Raw genomic sequence first — 25,951 nt, forward strand, 5'->3', positions numbered from 1 at the left:
AATTCCATCCACAATTAGTAATGAAACAATCAAAACTCAATTTAAATGTGCAACCAATACCAAAAGTTGTTTTTTAATATCACCCCATACTCGGTTTAGTGAATGTAAACTGCAGTTCAGATGCATGAACATTTGGCATGCTTCAAATTTAAGGATCGTAGATTTTTAAAATCTATAATCTACATTGAGCTGTTTCTGCAGGTTAATTTGTTCTGTGTGATATATACCTTTTCAAAAGTGCTCATTTGCAGTTAGATTCAAGATTTGCCTTATCAGGAAAGCAGAATAAAGTTGACTAATGCTTCAGAACCATTTACTGCCTGTTAAAGGCTGCCTAATTGCAGATAACAGCCAGTCATTCAGCTGCTAGTCATTACTAGGGTACATCAAACGACTCAAAAAACATACAAAAAGAAAGTACAAGCTTCCATTCTTCAAGCCCTTTAGGCTAGAGTATTTCTGAACACACTAATTTATCAGAAATATGCTCTCGTTAGATCTATATTTGGAATGTCTGGGTGACACGATTTAAAATGTGCAAGTATATGAAAATGAAGCAATTCCACTTTTGTAGAAGGAAAAACAATAACAAGTCCGTGTTCGACAAGATGTTCCACAAAACCATGGTGTAAAATTGTTTATTGGACAAACTTGATTTCTCATCTGCTAGACAAAGCAATTGTATCAGAGTTGCCGGCAAAGTTGCTGTTATTTTCTGTTGCCAACTCAGGTGCGAGGAAGTTAAATATTTGGCTCATCCTAGGCCTCAAGGTCTTAAACACATTGTACTGGCAGACAAATTAAAGTGCATAGAATTGCGGTTTTGATTATTTTAATAGAAAGTGACAGCTCAGTTAAAATAGTTAATAGAATACAGAAAGCGTAATTAATTATACAATAAATTTGAACACTGATTGTACTAAATGCAACAGTACCAGGAAACAAAGAATTAAACACAAATGTTAACACAATAAAACTGTATTACATTTGTGCTTCAAATATTACAATATAGTATGTACAAGAGTCATCCAAAATAAACATCTCATGCCAAATGAAAAAAAATTATAAACTGTAAGCAGCAAAGAATAAAAGGGTTTGGTCTCCCTCATGACAAAAGCTCAATATATACAGTAGGTCTAAGACATTCAACTTAGAACAGGAACAAAATTACTATATACCGTTTTCTTCCACCCTTTATTCCAAACATGGCCATCAGCTCTGGATACTGTGTGTCTATTCTATTAGTTCCTGTTTTAATTCATATTTACATGTTAAGTAAACGATACAGAAGTTAGTGCTTATAACTAATTCGACTGAAGTGCCTGTCGTGGTCAGCGAACTTGGGATGTGTAGCCTTCTTTCATCAAACCTTCCTCATAGTCCGTCTGGCACAGAATCATATTGTTCTTGAGGAAAAATTTATCTCCAACACAAAACCTGAATACAGAAGGGGGAAAGAGGGGAAAATATTAAAGGTGTTAAATGTATGGGACAGGCAAGTATACAGGCTCCTTAAATAGGAATAAAATCTATTAGTGTGTAATGCACCTGTACATTTCTATTATACATTGAGAGCTACTTCACCTAGTCAGACATTTGGCTCATTTGTTAGGTGTGGGTTCCAATTTGCTGATGGAAAGCAACATTTGTCTAATATCTATACATGACAAGTATGCACAAATAGTTCTTAACTGTAGGCTTTTAAGCAAATTACAGTGCTTTTTGGATTTAACCTTCAGAGGCTCTTATGCCTACTCCACCAAATCCAGTAAAACGGTGCATAATTACACAGATCAACCCAGGTGACCCTTGATAGCAGGCTTTGTTGTTTGGATAGCTGTTTACTGATGATGTTCCAATGTACTGACAGAAATCCCTTTGGTAATAATGTTAAACAGATTAGATTTAATATTGAAAGCAACACAATGTTCTGTGATTCTCAAGTGTGGAATTAGAAGCTTTTCACAGATATTAATTCCAGACAAATTGTGTGCCTCCTCCTCTCTCTCAACCGAGTAGATTTCCTTCAGAACTGCTGCATTGATTATGCAGGTTGAAAGAAATGATTATCTTTTTGAAAAGGCAGCAGGTTAAAAATTTGTTCTTTTCCACAGGTGCTGCGCATACATATGGAGAAAGTTAACAAAGTTTAAAACAAGATGGAGAGACTTGTCAGTTGAGCATTCTTTGTAAATGACCACAGGAAAAAAATCATCTTTTTCTTTGTAACATGTAACTTCTCATTTTTTTTGTATATTGTAGACATTTAAGTAATCCAGGAGAGCTATATTTGCAACTATTGAGTTAAGTGTTTTTTGCCTCCTTCGTTGGATCAGCGTGTACCTCACAGTTTAGCTTCTGTATTTAATGTACACGTACGTAAGCTAGAGTATATTTCTACAAACCATATGCTTATGCTAATGATCAGATCTGAGAGCAATTAATCACACCACATGATGCTGAATTAGCAGTATATCACAGTCATTGTTTACCACAATTTATAAAAATACCAATTTCTTCTTGGAGACAAAGTGTTCATGAATTCACTGAATAGAGAGTAATATTTTCTACTGTGAGGATTAAAGTGGTTTGCTAATGATTAAAGTTGTAAATATTATTAAATCATACATTGTGATTACTAACTCAGGTAGTTTGCAGAATACTCTGAGCAAGACTGCATTGTTGATCAAAGATTCAAGAGAAGAAACTGCATAGACAAGAACTTTAAATTTAAAATGAGCAATGGAAACAAGGCCATTCTTTTCCTTGCCACATATTCTACAGCAAAGCCAAAGCACGGATCCAAAAATAGACTCAACTCCTTTTATGATTGCAGGTCATCCCGAAGTATATCAATAATCAATAAATTGCTTTTCTCCTGTCGCCAATGTTGGAATGTGGAAAGCCGTGCTTACCAGTTTGCACACTTCCCACAAAAAGAAGTATGACATAGACCAGATAATCTGTTTGTGATGTTGATTGAGAGCTATTGGGGGTTGTGTAGCACAGTGATTAAGAATCCAGAGTCATGGACTATTGATTCAAAAAGATTAGTTTCTCCAAGACATCATCTGTGAACTTTAAATTCAAGCAAAAGAAACAACTCAGAATGAAAAAGGTGGCTTCACCAAAGGCAGCCGTGAAAAGCACCAGATATCCATCCTTACCTGATCTGGACTATGTGCGACTCCAGCCCGAACAAATTCCTCTTCAAATTCAGGGTATTGAGAGATGTACCTAAAACCAACACGCTGGCATTGACAGTAATGTCCACATTGAATGAACAGATAAAAAGAACAAATATAGGTTGGGAAACAGATCCCTAATGAAGATGGCGGAGTTTGTTATCAAAACATCAGTTAAAATTGAAACCTATACCTGGCTGGAAGCCCGAGAAGAATTTATTCATCATATACACTAGAAAAGCACTAAATCCTTTTTCAGATCCCTACTCTTCTTCAAAATGCTGCAATAGAATGTTTTCATGTCCACCTGAAGAGACAGAGGAAGTCACAGTTTATTATCTCATCTGAAGGTGGTATCTGTGACAGAACAGCATCTCTCTCTCGCCACAGTCCAAATTGATCTTCATGTCAAGTGGGACTTGAACCCACAACCTTCTGACAAAGATAAGCCATATCATCACCTGAAGGAGCTTTGGCTATTTCCTCATGTATCTTCAAAAGCTTTCTCTTTATTTCTACCCTCTCCACACATTCTTCCTTATTCCCCATGACGGCTCTCTCATCTCTCAATGAGAATTTTTTTTTCTCCGATATCCATGCAGGACTTGCACTGCCAAGAACAAGAGAAAATCCGAGCAACACACACAAAATGCTGGAGAAGCTCAGCGGTCCAGACAGCATCTATGGAAAAGAGTAGAAAGGGTCTGCCGAAGGGTCTTGGAATATTCACTGTACATTTTTTCCCCCCCCACAGATGCTGCCTGGCCTGCTGAGTTCCTCCAGGACTGGCACTGCTCCGAGTTTGAGGGAGCCCTGTGACTACAACTCATACTTTCCTCACTCAAGAGTTTACATTGCCTCAGAGCCATGTGCTGGCGACACTACAGATGGAGGACAATTTCCCAAGCTCAGTGATCTGTGAAATCATGAGAACGTATCTTACGTCTGCAATAGTAACAGTACCCAGGGGAGTCCTTGCAGTTTAGGAATGTTAATTGACCTGATAAAAATCTCAGTGCAAAGTAGTTAAGTTTGCAGATGATGCCAAACCTAGTGGTATGGGAGGCAGGAGGCAGAGCTAATGGCCATGGCATGGGATAACTAGAAAGAGTCTGAATGTGAACAGCAAAGCAGGAGATGAATTACAGTACAATCTTGTTTATTTGGTATTTATGCATCTGGAATTCTCATGTAACTGACAAGAATTTTAAGAATAATTAGCCTTTAACTTACAAAAGTTCCATTGTACCTGATGAAGTGCTATTAGAGTATCCAGCACATGGTGAATAAATTGCAGTGGCCTTTTGCAATTTAGAATTAAAACAATAAATACGAGGGGACTCTGCAGATGTGGAAAATATTGAGTAACACATGCAAAGCGTAGCAGGAACTCAACAGGCCAGGCAGCATCTATGGAGGGATGTCAACAATTGATGTTTCAGAGACTCTTTAACAGGACTGGAAAGGAAGGGCAACAAAACCAAAATAGGTAGGCAAGGGGAGTGGAAGGAGTGCAACCGGGCAGGTGATAGGTGAAACCAGGTGAGGGGGAAGGTGCGTAGGTGTGGGAAGGGGGATGAAGTAAGAAGCTGAGAGGTGATAGGTGGAGGAGGTGGAAGGCTGAAGAAGGAGGAATCTGAATGGAGAATACAGTAGGCCATGGAAGAAAGGGAAGGAGGTGGGCACTACAGAAAGGTGATGGGCAGGTGAGGAGAAGACAAGGGGTGAGAGGGGAACTAGAATGGGGAATGAAAAAGAGAGAAGGGGGAGAGTGGAGAAAGTGCCAGATGTTTGAATAATCAAAGTTCATGCCATCAGGTTGGAGGCTACACAGACGGAAATAAGGCGTTGCTCCTCCAAATTGAGTGTGCCTCATTGTGGCTGTAGAACTAAATGATTTTAGTATAAGTGGTAGTCTCATCCAGGCTGTGTGTAAAAGTCCATAAGACAAAGGAGCAGAATTAGGCTGTTTGGCCCATTGAGTCTGCTCTGCCATTCAATCATGGCTGATCCTTTTCCCCCCTCCTCAGCCCCACTCCCTAGCCTTCTCCCCATAACCATTGATGTCGTGCCCAATCAAGAACCTATCAATCTTTGCCTTAAATATCCCCGATGACCTGCTCCACAGCTGACTGTGGCAACAAATTCACCACTCTCTGGCTCAGGAAATTTATCCATATCTCTGTTTAAAATTAATACCCCTCTATTCTGAAGCGGTGCCCTCTTGTTCTAGACTCCCCCACCATGGGAAACATCCTTTCCACATCTACTCTGTCTAGGCCTTTCCACATACAAAAAATTTCAATGAGATCCCCGTCATCTTTCTAAACTTCAGTAGGTACAGACACAGAGCTATCAAATGTTCTTTGTATGATAACCCTTTCATTCCCGGATTCCTTGTGAACCTCCTTTGAACCCTCTCCAATGCCAGTACATCTTTTCTTAGATAAGGAGCCCAAAACTGTTCACAGTACTCAAGGTGAGGCCTCACCAGAGCCTTATAAAGCCTCAGCATCACATCCCTGCTCTTGTATTCAGGACCTCTTGAAATGGATGCTAACATTGTATTTGCATTCCTCAGCACTGACTTAACCTGCAAGTTAACCTTTAGGGTGTTTTGTACAAGGATTCCCAAGTCCATTTGCATCTCAGAATTTTGGATTTTCTCCCCATTTAGAAAATAGTCTACACATTTATTTCTACTACAAAAGTGCATGACCATGCATTTTCCAACATTGTATTTCATTTGCCACTTTCTTGCACATTCCCTTTTGCATTTTACCTGTTTCCTCATCACTATCTGCCCCTCCACCAATCTTTGTATCATCTGCCAACTTGGCAACAAAGCCATCTATTCCATCAACTAAATCATTGATGTACAACATAAAAAGAAGTAGTCCCAACAACAACCCCTGTGGAACACCTCTAGTCATTGGTAGCCAACCAGAAAAATATTCTTTATTTCTCACTTGCAGTCTCCTACCAATCAGCCAATGCTCTAACCATGCCAATAACTTTCCTGTAATACCATGGGCTCTTAACTTGGTAAGCAGCCTTATGTTGGCACCTTGTCAAAGGCCATCTGAAAATCCAAATATACAACATCCACTACATCCTCTTTATCTCTCCTACTTGTAATCTCCTCAAAGGATTCCAACATATTTGTCAGGCAAGGTTTTCTATTAAGGAAACCATGCTGACTTTGTCCTATCTTTTCCTATGTCACCAAGTACTCTATAACCTCATCCAACATCCAATTGACTCCAATATCTTCCCAACCACTGAGGTCAGGCTAACTGGTCTATAATTTCCTTGTTGTTGCCTTCCTCCTTTCTTAAAAAGTGGGGTGACATTTGCAATTTTCCAGTCCTCTGGGACCATGCTAGAGTCCAATGATTTTTGAAAGATCATTACTAATGCCTTCATAATCTCTACTGCTACCACTTTCAGAACCCTAGGGTGCCATTCATCTGGCCTGGGTGACTTAAGTACCCTTAGGTCTTTCAGCTTTTTGAGCACATTCTCCCTTATAATAGTACTTGCACGCACTTCTCTTCAACCCCTTGAGCATCTGGCACACTGCTAGTGAAGACTGATGCAACATACTCAATTAGTTCATCTGCCATCTCCTCATCCCCCGTTATTATTTCTCTGGCTTCATTTTCTAGTCCACTCTCCACTCTCTTCTCTCTTTAACTTTTTACATACTTGAGAAAGCTTTTACTATCCACTTTGATATTGTTTGCTAGCTTGCTTTCATATTTCATTTTTTCCCTTCTAATGATTTTTTTAGTTGCTTTCTGTAGGTTTTAAAAGCTTCCCAATCCACTTATTCCCACTAATTTTTACTTTGTTGTATACCCTCTCTTTTGCTTTTACATTGGCTTTGACTTGCTTGTCAGGCACGGTTGTACTATTTTGTCATTTGAGTATTCCTTTGTTTTTGGACTATACCTATCTTTCACCTTCCTCATTTTTCCCAGGGACTCACAACATTGCTGCTCTGCTGTCATCCCCTGCCAGCATCTCTTTCTGATTTACTTTGGCCATCTCCTCTCTCATTACACTGTAATTTTCTTTACTCCACTGAAATACTACAACAGACTTTACTTTCTCCCTATCAAATTTCAAGCTGAACTCTGTCATAATGCGATCACTGCCTCCTGATGGTTCCTTTACCTTAAGCACCCTAATTGCCTCCGGCTCATTATGTGTTGGGCATGTGGCCAAGTGGTTAAGGTGTTCGTCTAGTGATCTGAAGGTCACTAGTTCAAGCCTCAGCTGTGGCAGTGTGTTTGTGCCCTTGAGCAAGGCACTTAATCACACATTGCTCTAGTGTCTGTGCGAGGAGTGGCACCCCACACAGACTTCCAATCTGCGCCTTGTAAGGCATGAAAATGCCCGACACAGGCCTCTCATGGTCTGAGTCGACGTTCCCTCCCCATTACAAAAAATCGAATTTGTTAGAGCTGATCCCCTCATAGGCTCGGAGACAAACTGCTCTAAAAAGCTGTCTCATAGGCATTCTACAAACTCACCCTCTTGAGATCTGTTACCAACCCTATTTTCCTAACTGATCTGCAGGTTGAAATCTCACATGACTATCATGACATTACCCTTATGACACACCTTTTCTATTTCCCATTGTAATGTGTGGTCTACATCCCAGCTACTGTAGGGAGGCCTTGTATAACTGCCATCAGGGTCCTTTTACCCTTGCACTTTCTTAACTCAATCCACAAGGATTCAACATCTTCTGATCCTATGTCACATCTTTCTACAGATTTGGTGCCATTCTTTACCAGCAAATCCATGCCACCCCCTCTGCCTACCTTTCTATCCTCCAATACAATGTGTAACCTTGGACATTCAGCTCCCAACTACAATCATGTTTCAGCTGCGATTCAGTGATGGCCACAGACTGTCAGGTATGATGTTGTAAAAGTGCAACAAGTTCAGCCACCTTATTTGTGATACTCTGTGCATTGAGATATAATACTTTGAGTGCTATATTTGCTACCGCTTTTGATTCTGCATCCCTAATGCACTGATATTCGCCCTGATAGTAGCAATTTTGTCCTATTATCTGCCTACCCTTCCTAACAGTCTGACTGCATGCTATCAACTTTCAAATCCCTTACTCACTCTTCCTTCAGTTAGTCCTGACGAAGGGTCTCGGCCTGAAACGTCGACTGTACCTCTTCCTACAGATGCTGCCTGGCCTGCTGCGTTCACCAGCAACTCTGATGTGTGTTGCTTGAATTTCCAGCATCTGCAGAATTCCTGTTGTTTGACTGCATGCTATGCTTGCTTTTTTACCACTGTCCTATCCTGAGTCCCTTCTCTCCAGTTCCCACCCCCCCCAATTAGTTTAAACCCTCCCCTACAGCTCTAACTATCCTGCCAATGAGAATATTGGTCCCCCTCGTGTTCAGGTGCAACCAGCCCCTTTTCTACAGGTCATACCTCCCCCAGAAGAGATCCCAATGATCTGAAGCCCTGCCCCCTGCACCAGCTTCTCAGCCACGCATTTATCTGCCAAATCATCCTGTTTCTACCCTCATTGGTGCACGGCGCAGGTAGAATTCCAGAAATTACTACCCGGAAGGACCTGCTTCTTAGCTTCCTGCCTAGCTCTCTAAATTTTGTCTTCAGGACATCTTTGATTTTCCTTCCTATGTCATTGGCACCAATACGTACAAAGACATCTGGCTACTCTCCCTCCCCCTCTTAAATGGTGTGGATGTGATCCAAAGTGTCCCTGACCCTTTCACCTGGGAGGCAACATACCATCCGGGTGGCCTGTTCATGTCCACAGAATCTCCTGTCTGTTCCTCTGACTATTGAGTCCCCTATCACTACTGCTCCCCTCTTCTCTCTCTTTCCCTTCTGCATCACAGAGCCATGCTCTGGGCCAGTAACCTGGTCTCCGTGGCATTCCCTTGGGAGGTTATCCCCAATAACAGTATCCAAAACAGTATACTCATCTTTTGAGGGGAATGGCCACAGGTGTGTTCTACGCTAATTGCCTATTCACATTTCCATTTCTCCTGACAGTCCCCCAGCTACTCGCCTCCTGCAACTTAGTGGTAACTACTTCCCTGTAACTCTGATCGATTACCTCCTCACTCTCCCGTACAAGCCAAAGGTCATCCAGCTGCTGCTCCAGATCCCTAACATGGTCTTCAAGGAGCTGCAGCTGGATGCACTTCATGCAGATGTAGTTCCTCTGGAGACTCTGGATCTCCCAGGACTCCAACATCCAGTGTGAAGAACACCCACAGCCATTTACTACACTAGCTACAGTAGGTGAGGAAAAAGGGAAAACTTAACAGAAACTTACCCTGAGCCAATGCCTGTTTCAAGTCAAAGCATCCTTTGAGCTGAAGCCTGACATTCCTACTTTCACCACTGGTCTACTCCCAACAACGGTTGCTCCGCTTGTCCCTTCTGTACTTTAATTAATTCTCTGTGCTCTGCTTCAGCCGCTGATTGGGCCTCCGGAATGTCTGAACATCCACAAAGCTCTCCTGTTAAGCAAGCATTGCTGATCTGCGAGAAACCTCAACGCTGTGCTCTGCTCCCGTTGCTGACTGGGCCGCCGGAAATCAATGCATAATCTGCGCAGGATTTGTTTTTTTAAATAAGCTGAAAAGCCTACTTATTTCAAGTGTTATGCAAGAAGAATAAAAGTGCTTTGTACATTTTAATGTAAAGGCAGTACACTTGTATGCTGATCGGTAGTGGGATCTTCTTTGAAGATTTGGCACTTTGTGTGATGATTAATTTTTGCTATATTTTAAATTAGTACTGCTTAGATTTAAAGTACGGGATTGTAATGTAATGCACAGTTACTTACAAGGGTAAAGAGATCACAAACTAGAGAAAATCTGCAGATACTGGAAATCCAAGCAACATACACGAGATGCTGGAGGGACTCAGCAGGCCAGGCAGCTTCTATAGAAAAAAATACAGTCGACGTTTCGGGCTGAGACCCTTGGGCAGGACTGGAGAGAAAAAGATGAGGAGTAGATCTGAAAGGTGGGGGAGGGGAGAGAGAAACACAAGGTGATAGGTGAGACCTGAAAGGAGAGAGACAAAGCAAAGTGCTGGGAAGTTGATTGGTGAAAGTAATATAGGGCTAGAGACGGTGGAGCCTGATAGGAGAGGACAGAAGGCCAGGGAAGAAAGAAAATGGGGAAGGAGCACCAGATGGGCAGGTAAGAAGATAAGGTGAGAGAGGGAAAAGGGGATGGGGAATGGTGAGGGGGGGGAGCATTACCAGGAGTTTGAGAAATCGATGTTCATGCCATCATATTGGAGGCTACTCAGATGGAATACAAGGTGTTGTTTCTCCAACCTGAGTGTGGCCTCATCACAAGAGTAGTGGAGGCCATGGATTGACATATCGGAATGGGAATTGGAGGTGGAATTAAAATGGGTGGGCATTGGGAGATCCCGCGTCTTCTACTGGACAGAATGTAGGTGCTCGACGAAGAGGTCTCCCAATCAACATTGGATCTCCCCAATATACAGGAGGCCACACCGGGAGCACCAGACACAGTAGATGTTCCCTACATGACTCACAGGTGAAGTGTCGCCTCAGCTGGAAGGACTGTTTGGGGCCCTGAATGGTAGTGAGGAAGGAGGTGTAGGGGCAGGTGTAGCACTTATTCCGCTTGCGAGGAAAAGTGCCAGGAGGGTTATCAGTGGGGAAGAATAAATGGACAAGGGAGTCGCGTAGGGAGTGATTCCCGTGGAAAGCAGAAAGTGTGGGGGGGGGGAGGGTTGGAGGGAAAGATGTGTTTGGTGATGGGATCCCATTGGAGATGGTGGAAGTTCCAGAGGATTATGTGCTGGATGAGGAGGCTGGTGGGGTGGTAGGTAACGACAAGAGGAACCCTATTGCTGATAGGGTGGCGGGAGGATGGGGTAAGAGCAGATGTACATGAAATGGATGAGATGTGGTTGAGGGCAGCATTGATGGTGGAGGAAAGAAAGCCCTTTTCTTTGAAAAGTGAGGACATCTCCTTCGTTCTGGAATGAAAAGCCTCATCCTGAGAGCAGATGCAGCAGAGATGGAGGAATTGAGAGAACGGAATGGTGTTTTTTTTAACAGTGAGAGTCCGTGGGTTTATAATAGACATTAGTAGATAAGCTGTCTCCAGAGATAGACAGTGAAATTGAGAAAGGGAGGATGTGCCAGAAATGGACCAGGTAAATTTGAGGGCAGGGTAGAAGTTGGAAGCGAAGTTGATGAAGTTGACGAGTTCTGCATGGATGCAGGAAGCAGCTTCAATGCAGTTGTCGATATAGCGTCGGAAAAGTGGGGGGACGGACACCATTGTAGGCTTGGAGCATAGTCTGTTCCATGTAGCTGACAAAAAGGCAGGGATAGCTGGGACCCATGTGAGTGCCCATGGTGACACCTTTTGTTTGAAGGAAGTGGGAGGAGCCAAGGGAGAAATTATTAAGAGTGAGGACAAGTTCCGCTAGATGGCGGAGTGTAGTGGTGGAGGGGAACTTGCTGGAAGAAATGGAGAGCTTTGAGGCCTTCCTGTTGGGGGATGGGGGTGTATAGGGACTAGACATCCACAGTGAAAATAAGATGATGGGCGCCAGGGAATTTGAAATTATTGAAAAGATCAGAAGTCTGTGACGTGTCACGGATGTAGGTAGGAAGGGTCTGAACTAGGGGGGAAGTCAAGGTATGCAGATATGAGTTCAGTGGGTCAAGAACAACAGGTCTACCTGGACAAGCGGGTTTGTGGATCTTGGATAGGAGGTAGAAACGGGAAATATGGGGTGCGGGAACTATGAGGTTGGTGTCGGTGGATAGGAGATCCCCAGAGCTAATAAGGTCAGTGATGGTGTGGGAGACAATGGCCTGGTGCTCCTTGATGGGGGCCTGTTCGAGGGGTAAGTAAGAGGAGGTGTCTGAGAGTTGTCGCAGGTCCTCAGCAAAGTAGAGGTCAGTCTGCCAGTCTACTACAGCTCCCCATTCTCTGTGGATTTGATGGTGAGGTTAGGATTAGTGCGGAGGGAGTGGAGAGCAGTGTTCGGAAGGTGTGATGTTGGAATTGGAGAGAGGAGTGTTGAAGTCGAGATGGTTGATGTCCCATTGGTAGTTGGCAATGAGAAGGTCCAGAGTAGCAGAAGACCAGGCCAGGGTGTCCAGGAAGAGGAGGCGGGCTGAAGATGGGAGAAGTGGTCATCGGTACAGGGTGGAGAGCCCTTGCCAAAGAATTTGGCGTGGAGATGGAGGTGGTGGAAGAAGAGCTCAGCATCATGGCGGGTGCAGAGCTCGCTGAGATGTGGGCGCAGGGGGACAAAGGTGAACGTTCTGCCTCAGAGAGAAGGTCAGAGGGAATGGTGAATTCCCGGCATGGATGATAACTGGGATCGGAGTGGGGGAAGGGGGTTGGTAGCGTCTGAGGAGAGGGGAAATTTGGAGTGGTGCAGTGAGAGGAAGATGGAGTCTCCGAGCACCCTACAGCTGGCGCTGGGACCTGAGACAGACAGGGTTGCAGAGTGGTGGTGGGGGAAGGGGAGACGGATTCCAGCAGCAGTGCAAAAAGACCCGGCCTGGAGCTCAAGGCCGGAGTTGGAGGTTGCAGATAACAGTTTAGCATTTTCAGCAGATGAAGGAATGAAAAGCAACAAATAATCTGCTGGTGGAACTCAGTGAGTCAGGCAGCAGGCGTTGAGGGAAAGGATTGTTGACTTCTCAAGTTGAAACTCTGCATCAGGACCCTCTCTTCCTGATCCCCTTCTGCAGATTCCACTCCTCTCCAGCTCTTTGACTGCATAGTTTGGCAACTTATTTAAAGGTTGATGCATAGAACAGTAGTATGTGCTGAACAGAAATGTTTTACCAGAGAAATTCTCATGCAGTGACATATGCATACAACCGATCATCGGGCCCCCTCCCATCCCCATTCACCATGGCATTACAAGTTGGTTAAACATGCTTAAATCGTATAGAAAGAGTTAAAGTGGAAGTTGAACATAACCTGAGAGCTTCTTGGGACTCATCACTTAGCTTGGCAAAAGCTCGAAGGGAAGACAGTAAAAGCAGTGTGTTTGCAGACCAGCAGGGCGTTTCCCAAAACAGAGCCGTGACAGGAGACACAAATGGAAGAATTGCAACTTGAAGAGAGCTGGTCCTGCTAACAAAGGTACATTGACTGAAACTTTGAAAGAAGACTGAGAATGGAAGCTTACAGAAACAAATGCAGAACGGTAAACCCAAAGAATAAATTCACTGAAGCAGAACAGAAGAACCAGGATAAGTAGGCTGGATAACCGCAAATCTAGGCATAAGGAGCATTCTTCACAAAGAAATTCTCATGAAAAACAGAACTAAACATTCAGCACCCTCCGAACGACGAGAATGTAGGAAAAATGGCAAACAAGCTTTGCACAAGAAAACTGTCCCAAATCTGTTTCAATCATGCTCGTTGAGTGATAAAATGCTGGATTAAATTGCATGCTCATTAAAAATGGAGAGCTGGGATATTTCTTCTACTTAGAGTTACAGTGCAGGGCGGGCCCTTCCATTTAATAAGCTGCACTGCCCCACGCTTGTCCCAATCACAGGACAATTTACAATGACCTATTAACTGGTACGCCTTTGAACTGAGGGAGAAGAGCGGAGCATCCTCAGGAAAACCACGTGGTCACGGGGAGAACAGATGAAATCCTTGCATTTGGGACCGGAATTGAACTCTGAATTCTGGAGCTGCAATAGCATTGTGCTAACCGCTGAGCTACAGTGGCACCCAATAGACACCATCCGTGTAGGATATTGTAGGTAGTGCCTTGTCGGTAGGCCTGGAAGAGGGGGTCTCACACAAGTTGCTAAAGTAATGGGTTCAGTCATGGATAGGTATTAAGGCAAGACCTGGTGTTGAGCCAAGTAAGTGAAAACACTGAAATATTCCTGATTTTGATGGTGAAGCTATAACAGATATGTAATTAACAGGTTTGCTAGAAGACCAACCAATTCTAAGTTTCAAGCTACTAAATCAGTAAAAGTAAAAATGTCATTCCTTCTCCTGTTGCAGGCACACGGCAGCTCAGTGAGTAACACCTGATCAGCTGGGATGGGAGGTCGGTCGGACAAAGTACGCAACATGACAATAAAACCAAGCGGCAAAGCAAAAGGAGGAAAATATTGAAGTGGTTGTAGTGTCCTTGCAAAAATGTGGCTCAAAGAGGTGAAAGAAGACCGTAGCGTTGAGCTGGATGTGTAAAGGAATGCAAAACACCCAGGAATCACATCAGGTTTATTACCTCTGACATAGTACCACCGAAATTTGTCGTTTTGCGGCACATGTCATGGAACAAGAGAGCCAGTACTCCTCTTCCTCCAAAATGTTTTACTTATGGGAGAGGGAAACCTTAACTAAGAACTCTTTTGGTAACACTGCAGTCTTGTCACAACATTACCACCTGCCTCCCCTCGAATAGGAGGTTGGTTGTAATCAAATGAGACTGAAATAAACAGTGTGCGTCATTGTCTCCCATCATTATCAATTTACTCTGTAGCTATCAGATATCCAGTAATCCTAAATTCGCCGTGGTTACTTAAATCATCTCAATGTGTGGAGACAGGCAATGAAGTGTTCCCAGGTGACAATCAGAGGACAAAGCCCAGAACAGGCCTTTCAGCCCACAATGTCTCTGCCAACCTACTCCAAGATCAATCTAACACTTCCCTCCAATATAACCCTCCATTTTTCTTTCATCTATGGGCCTATCTAAGTTTCTCTTAAGTCTCCCAAATATATCCCCTCTACCATCACCCCAGCAGTGTTGCACTGATAACAGCACCAGATATTTCTTGGAAAGGATGCCACCAACTCCTGATCTTTTCAGCTGATGCAGATGTTCAAGGCCAACAGTCACCAGGCTCCTGTTTGCAGTCTCCCCCCCCCCAAAGTTCAAAGTTCAAAGTAAATTTATTGTCAAAGTACACGTATGTCACCATATACAACCTTGAGATTCATTTTCTTGTGGGCATTCAAAGTAAATCCAAGAAACACAATAGAATCAATGAAAGGCCACACTAAACAAGATGGACAAACAAGAAGTGTGCAAAAGACAACAAACTGTGCAAACACAAAAAGGAGGAACCAGAAAAAGAAATAATAAAAATAATAAATAAGCAATAAATATCAAGAACATGAGATGAAGAGTTCCTGAGTTCATACACTGTGGGAACGGTACAGTGACAGAGCAAGTGAAGTTTGGTGAAGTTATCCCCTTTAGCTTAAGAGCATGATGCTTGAAGGGAATAACTGTTCCTGAACCTGGTGGTGTGGGTCCTGAGGCTCCTTTATCTTCTTCCTGATGGCAGCAGTGAGAAGAGGGCATGGCTTGGATGGTGAGGCTACTTGACGACCGATGCTGCTTTTCTGCAACATTGCTCCATGTAGATGTGCTCAGTGGTGGGTAGGGCTTTACCAGTGGTGGACTAGGCTATATCCATTCATTTTGTAGGCTATTCTGTTCAAGGGCATTGGTGTTTCCATACCAAGCCATAGTACTCTCCTCAGCACACCTATAGAAATTTGTCAAAGTTTTAGATGAAATGCCAAATCTTTGCAAATTACTAAGAAAATAGAGTCACTGCCATGCTTTCTTTGTAACAGCACTCATATGCTGGACCCAGGATCTATCTTCTGAAATGTTAGCACCGAGGAATTCAAAGCTGCTGACCCTCTCCACCTCTGATCCCTGAAGAGGATGGCCTCGTGGACCTCTGCTTTCCTCCTCCTGAAGGCAATAATCAGCTCCTTTGTCTTTTTGACATTGTATCAGAGGGATCTGTTATGGTACCACTCAGCCAGATTTTCAACCTCCCTCCCATGGTGATTCGTCACCACTTTTGATCTGGCCAACAACAGTGGCGTCATCAGCAAACTTAAAATATGGCATTGGAGCTGTACTTAGCCTCACAGTAACACAAGTAGAGCAAAGGGATAAGCACACAGCCTTCCGGTGCACCTGTGCTCATAGAGATTGTGGAGGAGATATTGCCAATCCAAACTGACTGGGGTCTGCAAGTGAGGAAATTGAGGATCCAGTTGCAGAAGGATTTATTGAGGCCAAGGTCTCGAAGCTTACTGATTAGTTTTGAGGGGATGATAGTATTGAATGCCATACTGTAGTCAATGAAGAGCATCCTGATGTATGCATCTTTACTGTCCAGATATTCCAGGGTTAAGTGAACAGTTAATGAATTAACATCTGCCGTTGAGTTGTGTCACTTCTCAGGCAGGAATTGATAAGTTAAATCACCAACTTCTCAAAGTACTTGATCACAGTGGATGTAAGTGCTACTGGACAACAGTCATTGAGGCAGTTCACCACATGCTTCTAAGGCACTGGTATAATTGAAGCCTTCAGACCGCTGAAGTGAGAAGTTAAAGATATCGATGAACACTCCAACCGGTTGATCAGCACAGGTCACCTCGTATGAGCTGAATGCTCCCATGTTGGCCTCAGAGACGGAAATCACAGAGTTATTCAGGACCGTGGAAGTTTGTGCAGTTGCCTTAATGTTTTGATGGTCAAAGCGAGCATAAAAGGCATTGAGCTTATATGGGAGCAAAACTTTGTTGTCACCTATTTTTCTATGCAGGAGGTGATGGCATTCAAGCACAGCCACAGCTGTGAAGCATCCTTCAGTGATTCAAGTTTGGTCCGGAATTGCAACTTCGCATCTGAGATGGCTTTCCGAGATCATTTCTGGAGCTCTTGTATTTTATTTGGTTACCAGACCTGAATGTCACTGACCTTGCCCTCATCAGATTGTGAATCTCATGGTTCATCCATGGATTCGGGTTGAGGAAGACTCTGAGTGATTTTGAGGGGACACACTCGTCTATAACTATTTTTATGAAGTTCAGGACAACTGTAGTGTGTTCATTCAGATCCTTTGATGAGTACCTGAACATCCTCCGACTCACAGCAATCCCACAGCTGCTCCTCTGCCTTCCATGGCCACCTCTTTGTTGTCCTTACTTCTGGAGCTTTGATCTTTAGCCTCTGCCTGTATGCAGGCAGGTGGAGGGCAGCCAACAGACCAGATTTCCTGATATTCAGTCTAGGTATGCAGCAGTAGGCATTCCTAATCACAGTATAGCAGTGGTCGAGTGTGTTGGGTCCCCTAGTGCTGCAGGTGATTTGTTGATGATAATTGGGCAGAAATTTCTTCAATCAAGCCTGATTGAAGTCCCCAATAATGATATGAATGGTGTCGTGGTAGGCTGTTTCTTGTTTGTGATGCTGGCACTCAATACTTCGAGTGCCTCCTTAACATCAGCCTTTGGCCTTATGTAAACTGTGGTCAGGATCAAGGAGGAGAACTCTCTTCATAAGTAGGATGGTTGGAACTTAATTATTAGATGTTCTAGGTCGGGGGAACACAGTGCGATAAGACTGCTGCATCCAAGGACCACAAAGAATTTATTATGTAACACAGAACACCGCCCCCCCCCCCCCACCTTTTGCCTTTCTGAATTAGCAGTCCGGTCTACCCTGTGTATCGAAAAGCCCTTGGGTCTGAGTACCAAATCTGGCATGTCCAGAGTGAGCCACATCCTGCTGAAACACAGAACGTAGCAATTCCTCATTTCCCTCTGATACAGCAATCTTGACCTTAGGTCCTCAGTCTTGTTCTCCAGCAAGTGTACATTTGCTAACAAGACACTGGGTAGAGGAAGTTTCATATCTCATCATTTTAGTCTGGCTTGGAGTTCTCCCCCCCCTCCCTCTTTCAGCTATGGCGATACATCTTTGTTCGTTTAAAGATGCCGTAACTGCATGATTGAGAGCCTTTCAGAAGATCCTGTAATTGTTACTTCATTAAGACAGTTCAAAAGTACATTACGTAAAGTGAAATTACAGGCTGCAGATTGCAATGAGAATAGTTCAGAAGATATATTTAGCACTTTTGTAAGCTGCCCATAATGCACTTCCTTGTGTTATCATCAGGATTTTCGCCAAGGATCTACCAAAGATATTAGTCAAGTAGGATCAGGAGGCGATGTCCTTGTCTCTTGGGCCTGCTTAGCCATAATGAATAAGAACATGGTTATTCTGGTTGTAACCTCATTCGCTCCTTCCTACGTATCTTTTATCCCCGTTTACCAAAAAACTTCCTGTCCTAAAAAAAAAATCAAAGACTTCTTTCCTCAAAGGAAACAGAGATCCAAATATTCATCACTTTCAGAGAGAAAAAAAAATCCACATTCCTTAAGTGAGTGAATTGTTCTTCGGTAACAGTGACCCACTGTTCTAAACACCTCCAAATGATCCTCCCCATATCCATTTTAACAGGATCTTGTGCATTTCAATCAACTTCTCTCTCATTCTTCAAAACTCTAGAAAATACAAACCTATCCCATACACCCATTCCACATAAAACAACCCTCTCATTCCAGATATCACTAAATGCATTTATATCTTTCCTTAATTAAAGCCAGTACTGTACACAGTAGTCCACATGTAGTCTCATTGTTGGGAGCACTGTTTGGACTGCATATTGCACACCATGTAAGGGAAAGATCTACCATTTCCACCGGACACCTCTTCACCTAAACCACAACCAATTCAGAGGAACACATTTATAAACATTGTAGCATAGCAAATGGGGCTATAAAGGGGGAAACTGTTCCCAGGAAGTTCAATGACTGGTATATACAATATCAATAATAATCCATGATCATTGTAATAGTGCACAACCCTTAGGGATATTTTAAAACAAAATAAACTTCATTCATAATAAAAAATCATTTGCAAGAATAAACTATTCAATGCTTTTTCATTCTTAAATTCATAGACAACACATTAAGTGGTGTTCTATTACATTTCTATAAAATCAATAGCACTATTGCCACTCGTGTGGGCCCCAGCATGGTACACTACTGCAATAACTGAGGGACTTCCTCACCCAAACTGGCCCCTTCTGGTCCTGTAGCAGAAGAAACCTTTACTGTGGTCCTTCCCCACTGAGCCCTTGCAGTGGCTGTGCCAAACTTCAGTGTGTCCCTCAACACATATTCTTGCAACCTTTAGGAATTTTATATCAGCACTTAATAGTTTACTTAATGATATCATTGACATCAGATGGCTACACATTTTATACAATGTACCATCTATTCTCCCTGTCAGATCAAGGGGACTCAATAGATAGAAGTGTGATGACCACATAGAGGTGCCATATGCAAAGAAATATGTTATTTGTCAGTGAAGCACAAGTGAGCCAGGTGCCATGTAAGCACATTCCAGTAAGAAGAAAACAGAAGCATCATATGCTGGAGAAATAAGCAAAGTTAATCAAATATGGGAGTAGGAGGGAAATGAGGAATTGCTGTAGTCTGTGTTTCATGGAAACATGGCTCACTCTGGACACACCGGATTCAGCAATCAGACTTCTACCATCCTCCAGACATATATATTTTTGATAACACTCCTTCTAAGTTTTTTAGTCCTATCTTCTTCACTCAGGAGAAATAAGCTTCACCATGTCCACCCTTTCAATTCCACTTAATATCTTCAACTTTGATCTTTATTTATGTAAGAACAGCAATGGTGTACACTTTACATGTTGTCTTAGTCTTGGAAAGTTTGCTGATAAACATCTTACTCTTGTATTCTGCTGGATCGTACATAACGATATGTAGCATTAGCTTCATTTTTATTATTTCATGGAAGTAAAAGAACTTTCACCATCTGCACCCGATGCCTCTCCAGAAAATACAGCTGCAGGTTGTATAATCTCTCCTCATAATTTAACCCTCAAAGTTCAGATATCATTCTTATAAATCTATGCGGCGTTTCTTGCAAAACTAAAGGATCCTCCCTAAAAAGAGAAATCCAGAATGGCATGCATTGCTACATTGGTACTTAATATTACAGAGATTTACAACTATGTATCAGGAAGAACGTGCACCGTTACTTATTACTGTAAATAATTTAAAAACAAATCAAATTTAGTGAACTCTGACTTTTTCTGTAGGTCCTTGCATTTGTTTCTGCAGCGATCAATAAGTTACCAAGACCAACCCTACCATTACTGTCATTCCAACAGTCTTTTACGCTGTACCTGCTCCTGACTGAAACCCACCGGGTAGCCTGTCCCCAATAATCCGCATCAGGTAACATAGTTGTAGCTTTGCTAACATTCTGTCAATTGTTACAGCTAATTCAGACATCTGAAACGCTCATTCAGCATTTCAAATATTAGCATTAAGAATTCGAGTTCAGCCATGTACATTGCAGCATGCTGAGAATAACAGGGATAAACAGTTCAGGTTTTCTAGCATATTCTGCATAATGGCTTAGCCAGAAAGCGTATTAATTCTTGATGTTTGTTCCTGCCTGTGGCCATCGAACTTGCAGTTCCTCCCGTGGAGGGTCAGACACCCTGAGCCAATAGGCTGGTCCTGGACTTATTTTCCATCTGGTATAGTTTGCATTTTGTTGTTTGACTGTTTGTGGTTTTTGTATTGCTATATTTATGCTCTATTATTGGTTGGTGCGGCTGTAACAAAACCCAATTTCCCTCGGGATCAATAAAGTATACCTATCTATCTATCTATGTACAGTACTGGGCTAAAGTCTTAGACACCCTGTGTTTTTTATATGGTTTCAGCTGGTATGGCCTCCACAGAGCCCTGATCATCAAAGCTGTCTTGGATTACCTGGAAAGACAGAAGCAAGCAAGACAGCCAAAGTCTTGAGCAAGTTCTCCAAGATGCTTGGAACAACCTACCAGCGAATTTTCATATAAAACTGCACGACAGTGTACCTAAGAGAATTGATACAGCTTTAAAGGCAAAGGTGGTCACACCAGATATTAACTTGATTTAGTTTTTTTTTACTCTCTACTGCTCTTTATAGTAAATCTTCTGATATTTAGAAACTTATCATTTCATTATTTTTGAATCTTTGCTTTACAGATTTTTTATATGTGCCTAAGACTTTTGCACAGTACTGTAAGTCAGTTGTTCCACCAATATTTATATATATATATATATATATATACACACACACACACACACACACACACTCATACACACAGATACACATACATATAGATAGATAGAAGATATTATGCAGTAACACGTTAGCCTTGGAGATCCTCGTCTCTCACAAAAGTCATATCCACCACACCAATCTGCTTTGATCCATCATTCAAAGAGGGTTGGTTTGGGATGTTCATAATGCATTTGTGTCTTCTGCTCTCCTGGGTCAGACAGTGCCCTGTATTCAAAGATGGTTACAAACAGGTACCGCACCCATATTATGGGACTACACTCCAAGCTAAAATAAAGGGTTTGTTTAAATAGTTATTCCATTTTGCTGTACCTTCATGACTGCAAAGCTCATTAAGCAACCCCACTACAACCTTTCCTGAGTTATTCTCTGCTCAATATTGCGAAAATAGAATACCAGACCTGTGGAAGTATTGCACAAGGTTTAGGGATAGTTTCTGAAGCTACTTTCCTGTTATTTAAGAAAGTTAAAGCCAGGCGATTTAATCTCTCCTGAATACAATTTTTTCCACCAGAATCCGAAACGTGCTTTCATTAATTTTCTAAAATATTAAATTTAATATACACACACCTCAGCCACAAGCTAATGAACAAACATTGCACAATGTATCATTTTTATATTAGATCCTACATATTTATAGACTTCAACACAATTATTACCCTCAGGGGATTGGAGTTGGCAGGAAGGCCCCCAAAGGCTGTAGAAACGTTAATGAATTTTCCTATTAATGTGCAGAGCCGGCTTCTTGGCAAGTACTGGTATCTCCATCACTATTTAAACATGCTCTACTATTAATTTGTTTAACCCTATGAATGCTATTGGTTAATCAAAACTTCAACACTGTAAGGATCAGAAGCTGACACATTTTCAATTAATAGTTTATGGTGTTAATTCCAGAATATTAAGTTGCCTGAAGAACGCTCACTGCATTTTCTTGAAGTAGGGGAACATTATACAGTCAAGCCAGACTTTGTTGTGATTAATGGGTAGCATTTTCTATAGTCAAAAATCTAATATAAAGCAGATGGGTTTCTGAAAAATGATTTGAATTTACAGTGAGTACCAGATGTTACATTCTTTTAACTAATTGGGTTTCTGCGTGCACTGCTGGCAATGAGGACTTCTGATCAAAAAAAAAACTTTACCTCTGATTGCAGAGCTGACAGGCAAAGCAGTCCAGGTGATAAACATTGTCCTTGGCTCTCATGACCATCTCAAAGGCAGGAATCAGCTTGCTACATGCGGCACAATTCCCCGTCACACCAAACAACCTGCAAAACGAGGAAGACCAACAAACTCAGCACTAGTTGCGGGCAGTTCTGGATCCACTTATTTACTTACTTATTGACAGCGATGCAGCGCAAAGTAATAGCCCTTCTGACCCTTTGAGCCATGGTACCCAACAAACCCCGATTTAACCCAGCCTAATCACATGACTATTTACAACGACCAATCTATGGACTGTGGGGAAAACTGGAGCACCTGGGGAAAACTCACGTGGTCACTCAGGGAACGTATAAACTCCTTACAGACGGCAGTGAGAATTGAACCTGGGTCACTGGTACTGTAAAGCGTTGTGCTAACCACTACATTACCATGCCACCCCAGGTAGCCCTCACTGGCTCAGCATTTATTTACCTTCCCACATCTCTGCTGGGATAGCTTTTATGCTCCCACTCAACTTTAGCCTAAGGCCTTGAGAACCCTAATTCAAGCTTTCAGTTCATGCATGGTTGACGACAGATGTGAGGGATCTCAAGTTGTGCAGAAGAGGCCCAAGGGTTCATCGTCAGAGCGGTGAAACACCAGGAGACATTTCTACATCACAGATAGAACCAAGGTTAAAAGCAGCAAATGATTCCATTAACTGGAGAGTTCAGAAGGATGAGGGAGCAGCTCTCATTGAAACTTACTGAATATGGAGAGGCCTGGATAGAGTGGGCATGGGACAGTCTGGGATCTGGGGGCATCCCTTCAGGAGTGAGATGAGGAGGCGTTTCTTCAGCCAGAATGGGGTGAGTCTGTGGAATTTGTTGCCACAGAGGGCTGTGGGAGTCAAGTCACTGGGTGCATTCAAGGCTGTGATTGGTAGTTTCTTTATTAATAAGGGGATTATTAGTTACAGGGAGAATGGTTTGAGAAGAAAATAATTAGCTGTCTTCGAGTAATCAGCTGTAGACAATGTGATGGGCTAAATAGCCTAATTCTTCTCCTATGATCTTATGGTAATCATAGATTACCTTTAGCAAAAATCACTTGCATGAGGACCAGCAGGTAGATGGAGATTTTTAAAAAATATAAACATACGAGAATGATAATTAGTAATATTCTTGGTAAAAAGTACCGGAATTGGACAGCATTTATATCTTCTTGAAGGTGATAAATATTTCAAGAAATAATTTGCAGGGCACTTAGGAAAGAGCAACAGGGTGCAAATAATTAGGTAGCTCTTCCACAAAATAAATGCACTGGGCCAAGTGTCCCCTTTTCAGAGCAGAACGATAATGTAACGGATTTCACAGCAACACAGAACACATTGTTAAAAATCAATTCAAAGTTCACAGAGTTAACTCATCTCGAAAGAGGGGCAAATCTGAGCAGAGAAAGGTATAATGAGGATATCTATACAAAACAGCATCAATCACAGACCTTAAATATCTGAATGCGAAGGACAATCGTCAGAGAGTTAACGGTGCTTCCGACATTGTACGAGGCCCCCTACTCTCCCTTTGCAAGACCGTATGAATAGTCCTTACTTTCCATATGCCAAACAGGAAACGTGAGAGCTCTTATTACACTGTTGTAAAACACCAACACCTCAAAAGCACAGTGCACTTGGGAAACAAACTTATCTTTATTTGAAACACCGAGGCTTACCAATTCAAAGACGTACATGCTTTTCTTGGTGATTTTCTGCTTTAAACATTGTATTTTTCCTGGGGTCAGGCAGTGAGTATTAACTCTGCAAAATGACACACTGAATTCAGACACCTGGAACAAGACATCAAGAGTCCTGACATAGGGTCTGAACTTGAAATGTGGACCCACACCCTTTGCCTCACAGACGTTGTTCTGACCCACTGAACTCTCCCAGTGATCTGTGCCAGCATCTAGCACTGACTAACCATCTGCAACCTGCAATAGAACAATGCCTGCAGCTCACCTCAAAGCACCGAGAAGCACCACCTAAACACAACTAAGGGGAAGATGACTTAGCTAGTTTGGAAGATGAACGCTCTTTAAAATGTACATTTTGGAACACTACTATTGTATATTGAATGCATAATAAAGCCAGAATGCTAGAAATGCTCAGTAGTTTCAAACACAAAGAGCTAATGTTTCAAGTCAATAAGCAACCTAAAATATTAACTCTGCTTCTCCCTCCTCAGATGCTGCCTAACCTGCTGAGCATTTCCACCATTTTGGTTCTAATTCTAATTTAACAAATCTGCAGGTTTTTTTGTTTTCTAAATCAGATGTTCATCTCCAATCAAGCCACTCTTTATACCCGCTGCTCCTGTTCCATGTTGTAGAATCATAATCAATGTCCATGCTGACCATCAAATACTCTTCTACATTATCACCAATTAGGTCCTTTCTTGATCCCCAGCAACTCCACCCACCTCATCACTTCATTCATCTGACTCATCACCTACACCTGGGGCAATTTACAGGAGCCAAGTAACCTACCAAGCAGCATGCCTTTGACATTTGGGGAGGAAACATGCCTGACAGGTTGAGCTAGAGTTTTTCTCTTTGGAGCCAAGAAGGATGGGAGGCAAGTTGATACAAGATGATAAGAAGCATAGATCGAGTGGACAGAGACTTCTTTCCATGGGGAAAAAGTTGAATATGGGGGGAGGGCATAATGGAAGGTAAATGGAGGAAAGTAGAGGGGAGATGTCAGAAGTATTTCTTTTACAGAGAGACTGGTGTGTGTGTGTTTAACACACTGCAAGGAGTGGTAGTAGAGGCAGATGCATTAGGGACATTTAAGAAACTCTCAGACAGACACATGGATGTCAGAAAAAAATGGAGGGCTGTGTTGGAGGGAAAGGTTAGATCGATCTTACAGTAGGTTAAAAGGATGGCACAACATCGTGGGTCGAAGGGCATGTACTGTGCTGTAATGTTATATGTTCTGTGTTTTATGTTCTAAAATGGAGCACACGTGGGAAACCCATGTCGGCATGAAAAAAAAAGATACAAACTGACACAGACAGGACCCAAGGTCAGGATGAAAGCCATCTGTGTCTCTGGAGCTGCTGAGACAGAAGTGCCAATTACTGCACCACTGTGCTGCCTGCTATGTTATTTGACTCTTCCTTCGTAATAGTCAGCTAGGTGTAACTACACCAGCTGAAGATGGTTTCCTTTAAAGGAAGAGATCGTGACCATCATCAATATAACACTGCCTTCCAGTGGTGGAGACCAGAAAATCACTGGGAACCACTCAACGTAACACCTTTTGAGCAGGAAGTTAGATTCAGATGTGCATTGTCTGAATGACTACAGGCACCTAGTCGAAAGAGTTAAGAAGGGAACTTGGACTGAAGTCGGGTCATAGTTAAAATTCCTGTTTAGCCATTAAACACAAAAACAGCTGTGATCTTTGTAAAGAGATTCACAGTTTTATTTTAAGAGTCAATATCCAAAATTCTGAAGGTAGTATTAATCTTCACCTAATTTGGAAATGT

The 25,951-nt window shown here is 42.4% G+C and overlaps 1 protein-coding gene across 5 annotated transcripts in view; it reads right to left on the minus strand.

The window, feature by feature from the left end:
* Positions 1–645: 645 nt before the first annotated feature.
* lmo3 (LIM domain only 3) overlaps positions 646–25,951 on the minus strand; it is an 87,415-nt gene continuing 62,109 nt past the window's right edge. For all 5 annotated transcript variants that reach the window (XM_072240939.1, XM_072240942.1, XM_072240943.1 and 2 more), the window contains exons 3-4: positions 22,400–22,525; positions 646–1,437 (exon numbers count right to left, since the gene is read on the minus strand). In XM_072240939.1, coding sequence (XP_072097040.1) covers positions 1,332–1,437; positions 22,400–22,525 — 232 coding nt within the window. In that variant the 3' untranslated portion in view covers positions 646–1,331. The remainder of the gene's footprint in view (positions 1,438–22,399; positions 22,526–25,951) is intronic.

The sequence above is a fragment of the Mobula birostris genome, chromosome 23 (assembly GCF_030028105.1).
Source record: "Mobula birostris isolate sMobBir1 chromosome 23, sMobBir1.hap1, whole genome shotgun sequence".
NCBI classification, from domain to species: Eukaryota; Metazoa; Chordata; class Chondrichthyes; order Myliobatiformes; family Myliobatidae; genus Mobula; species Mobula birostris.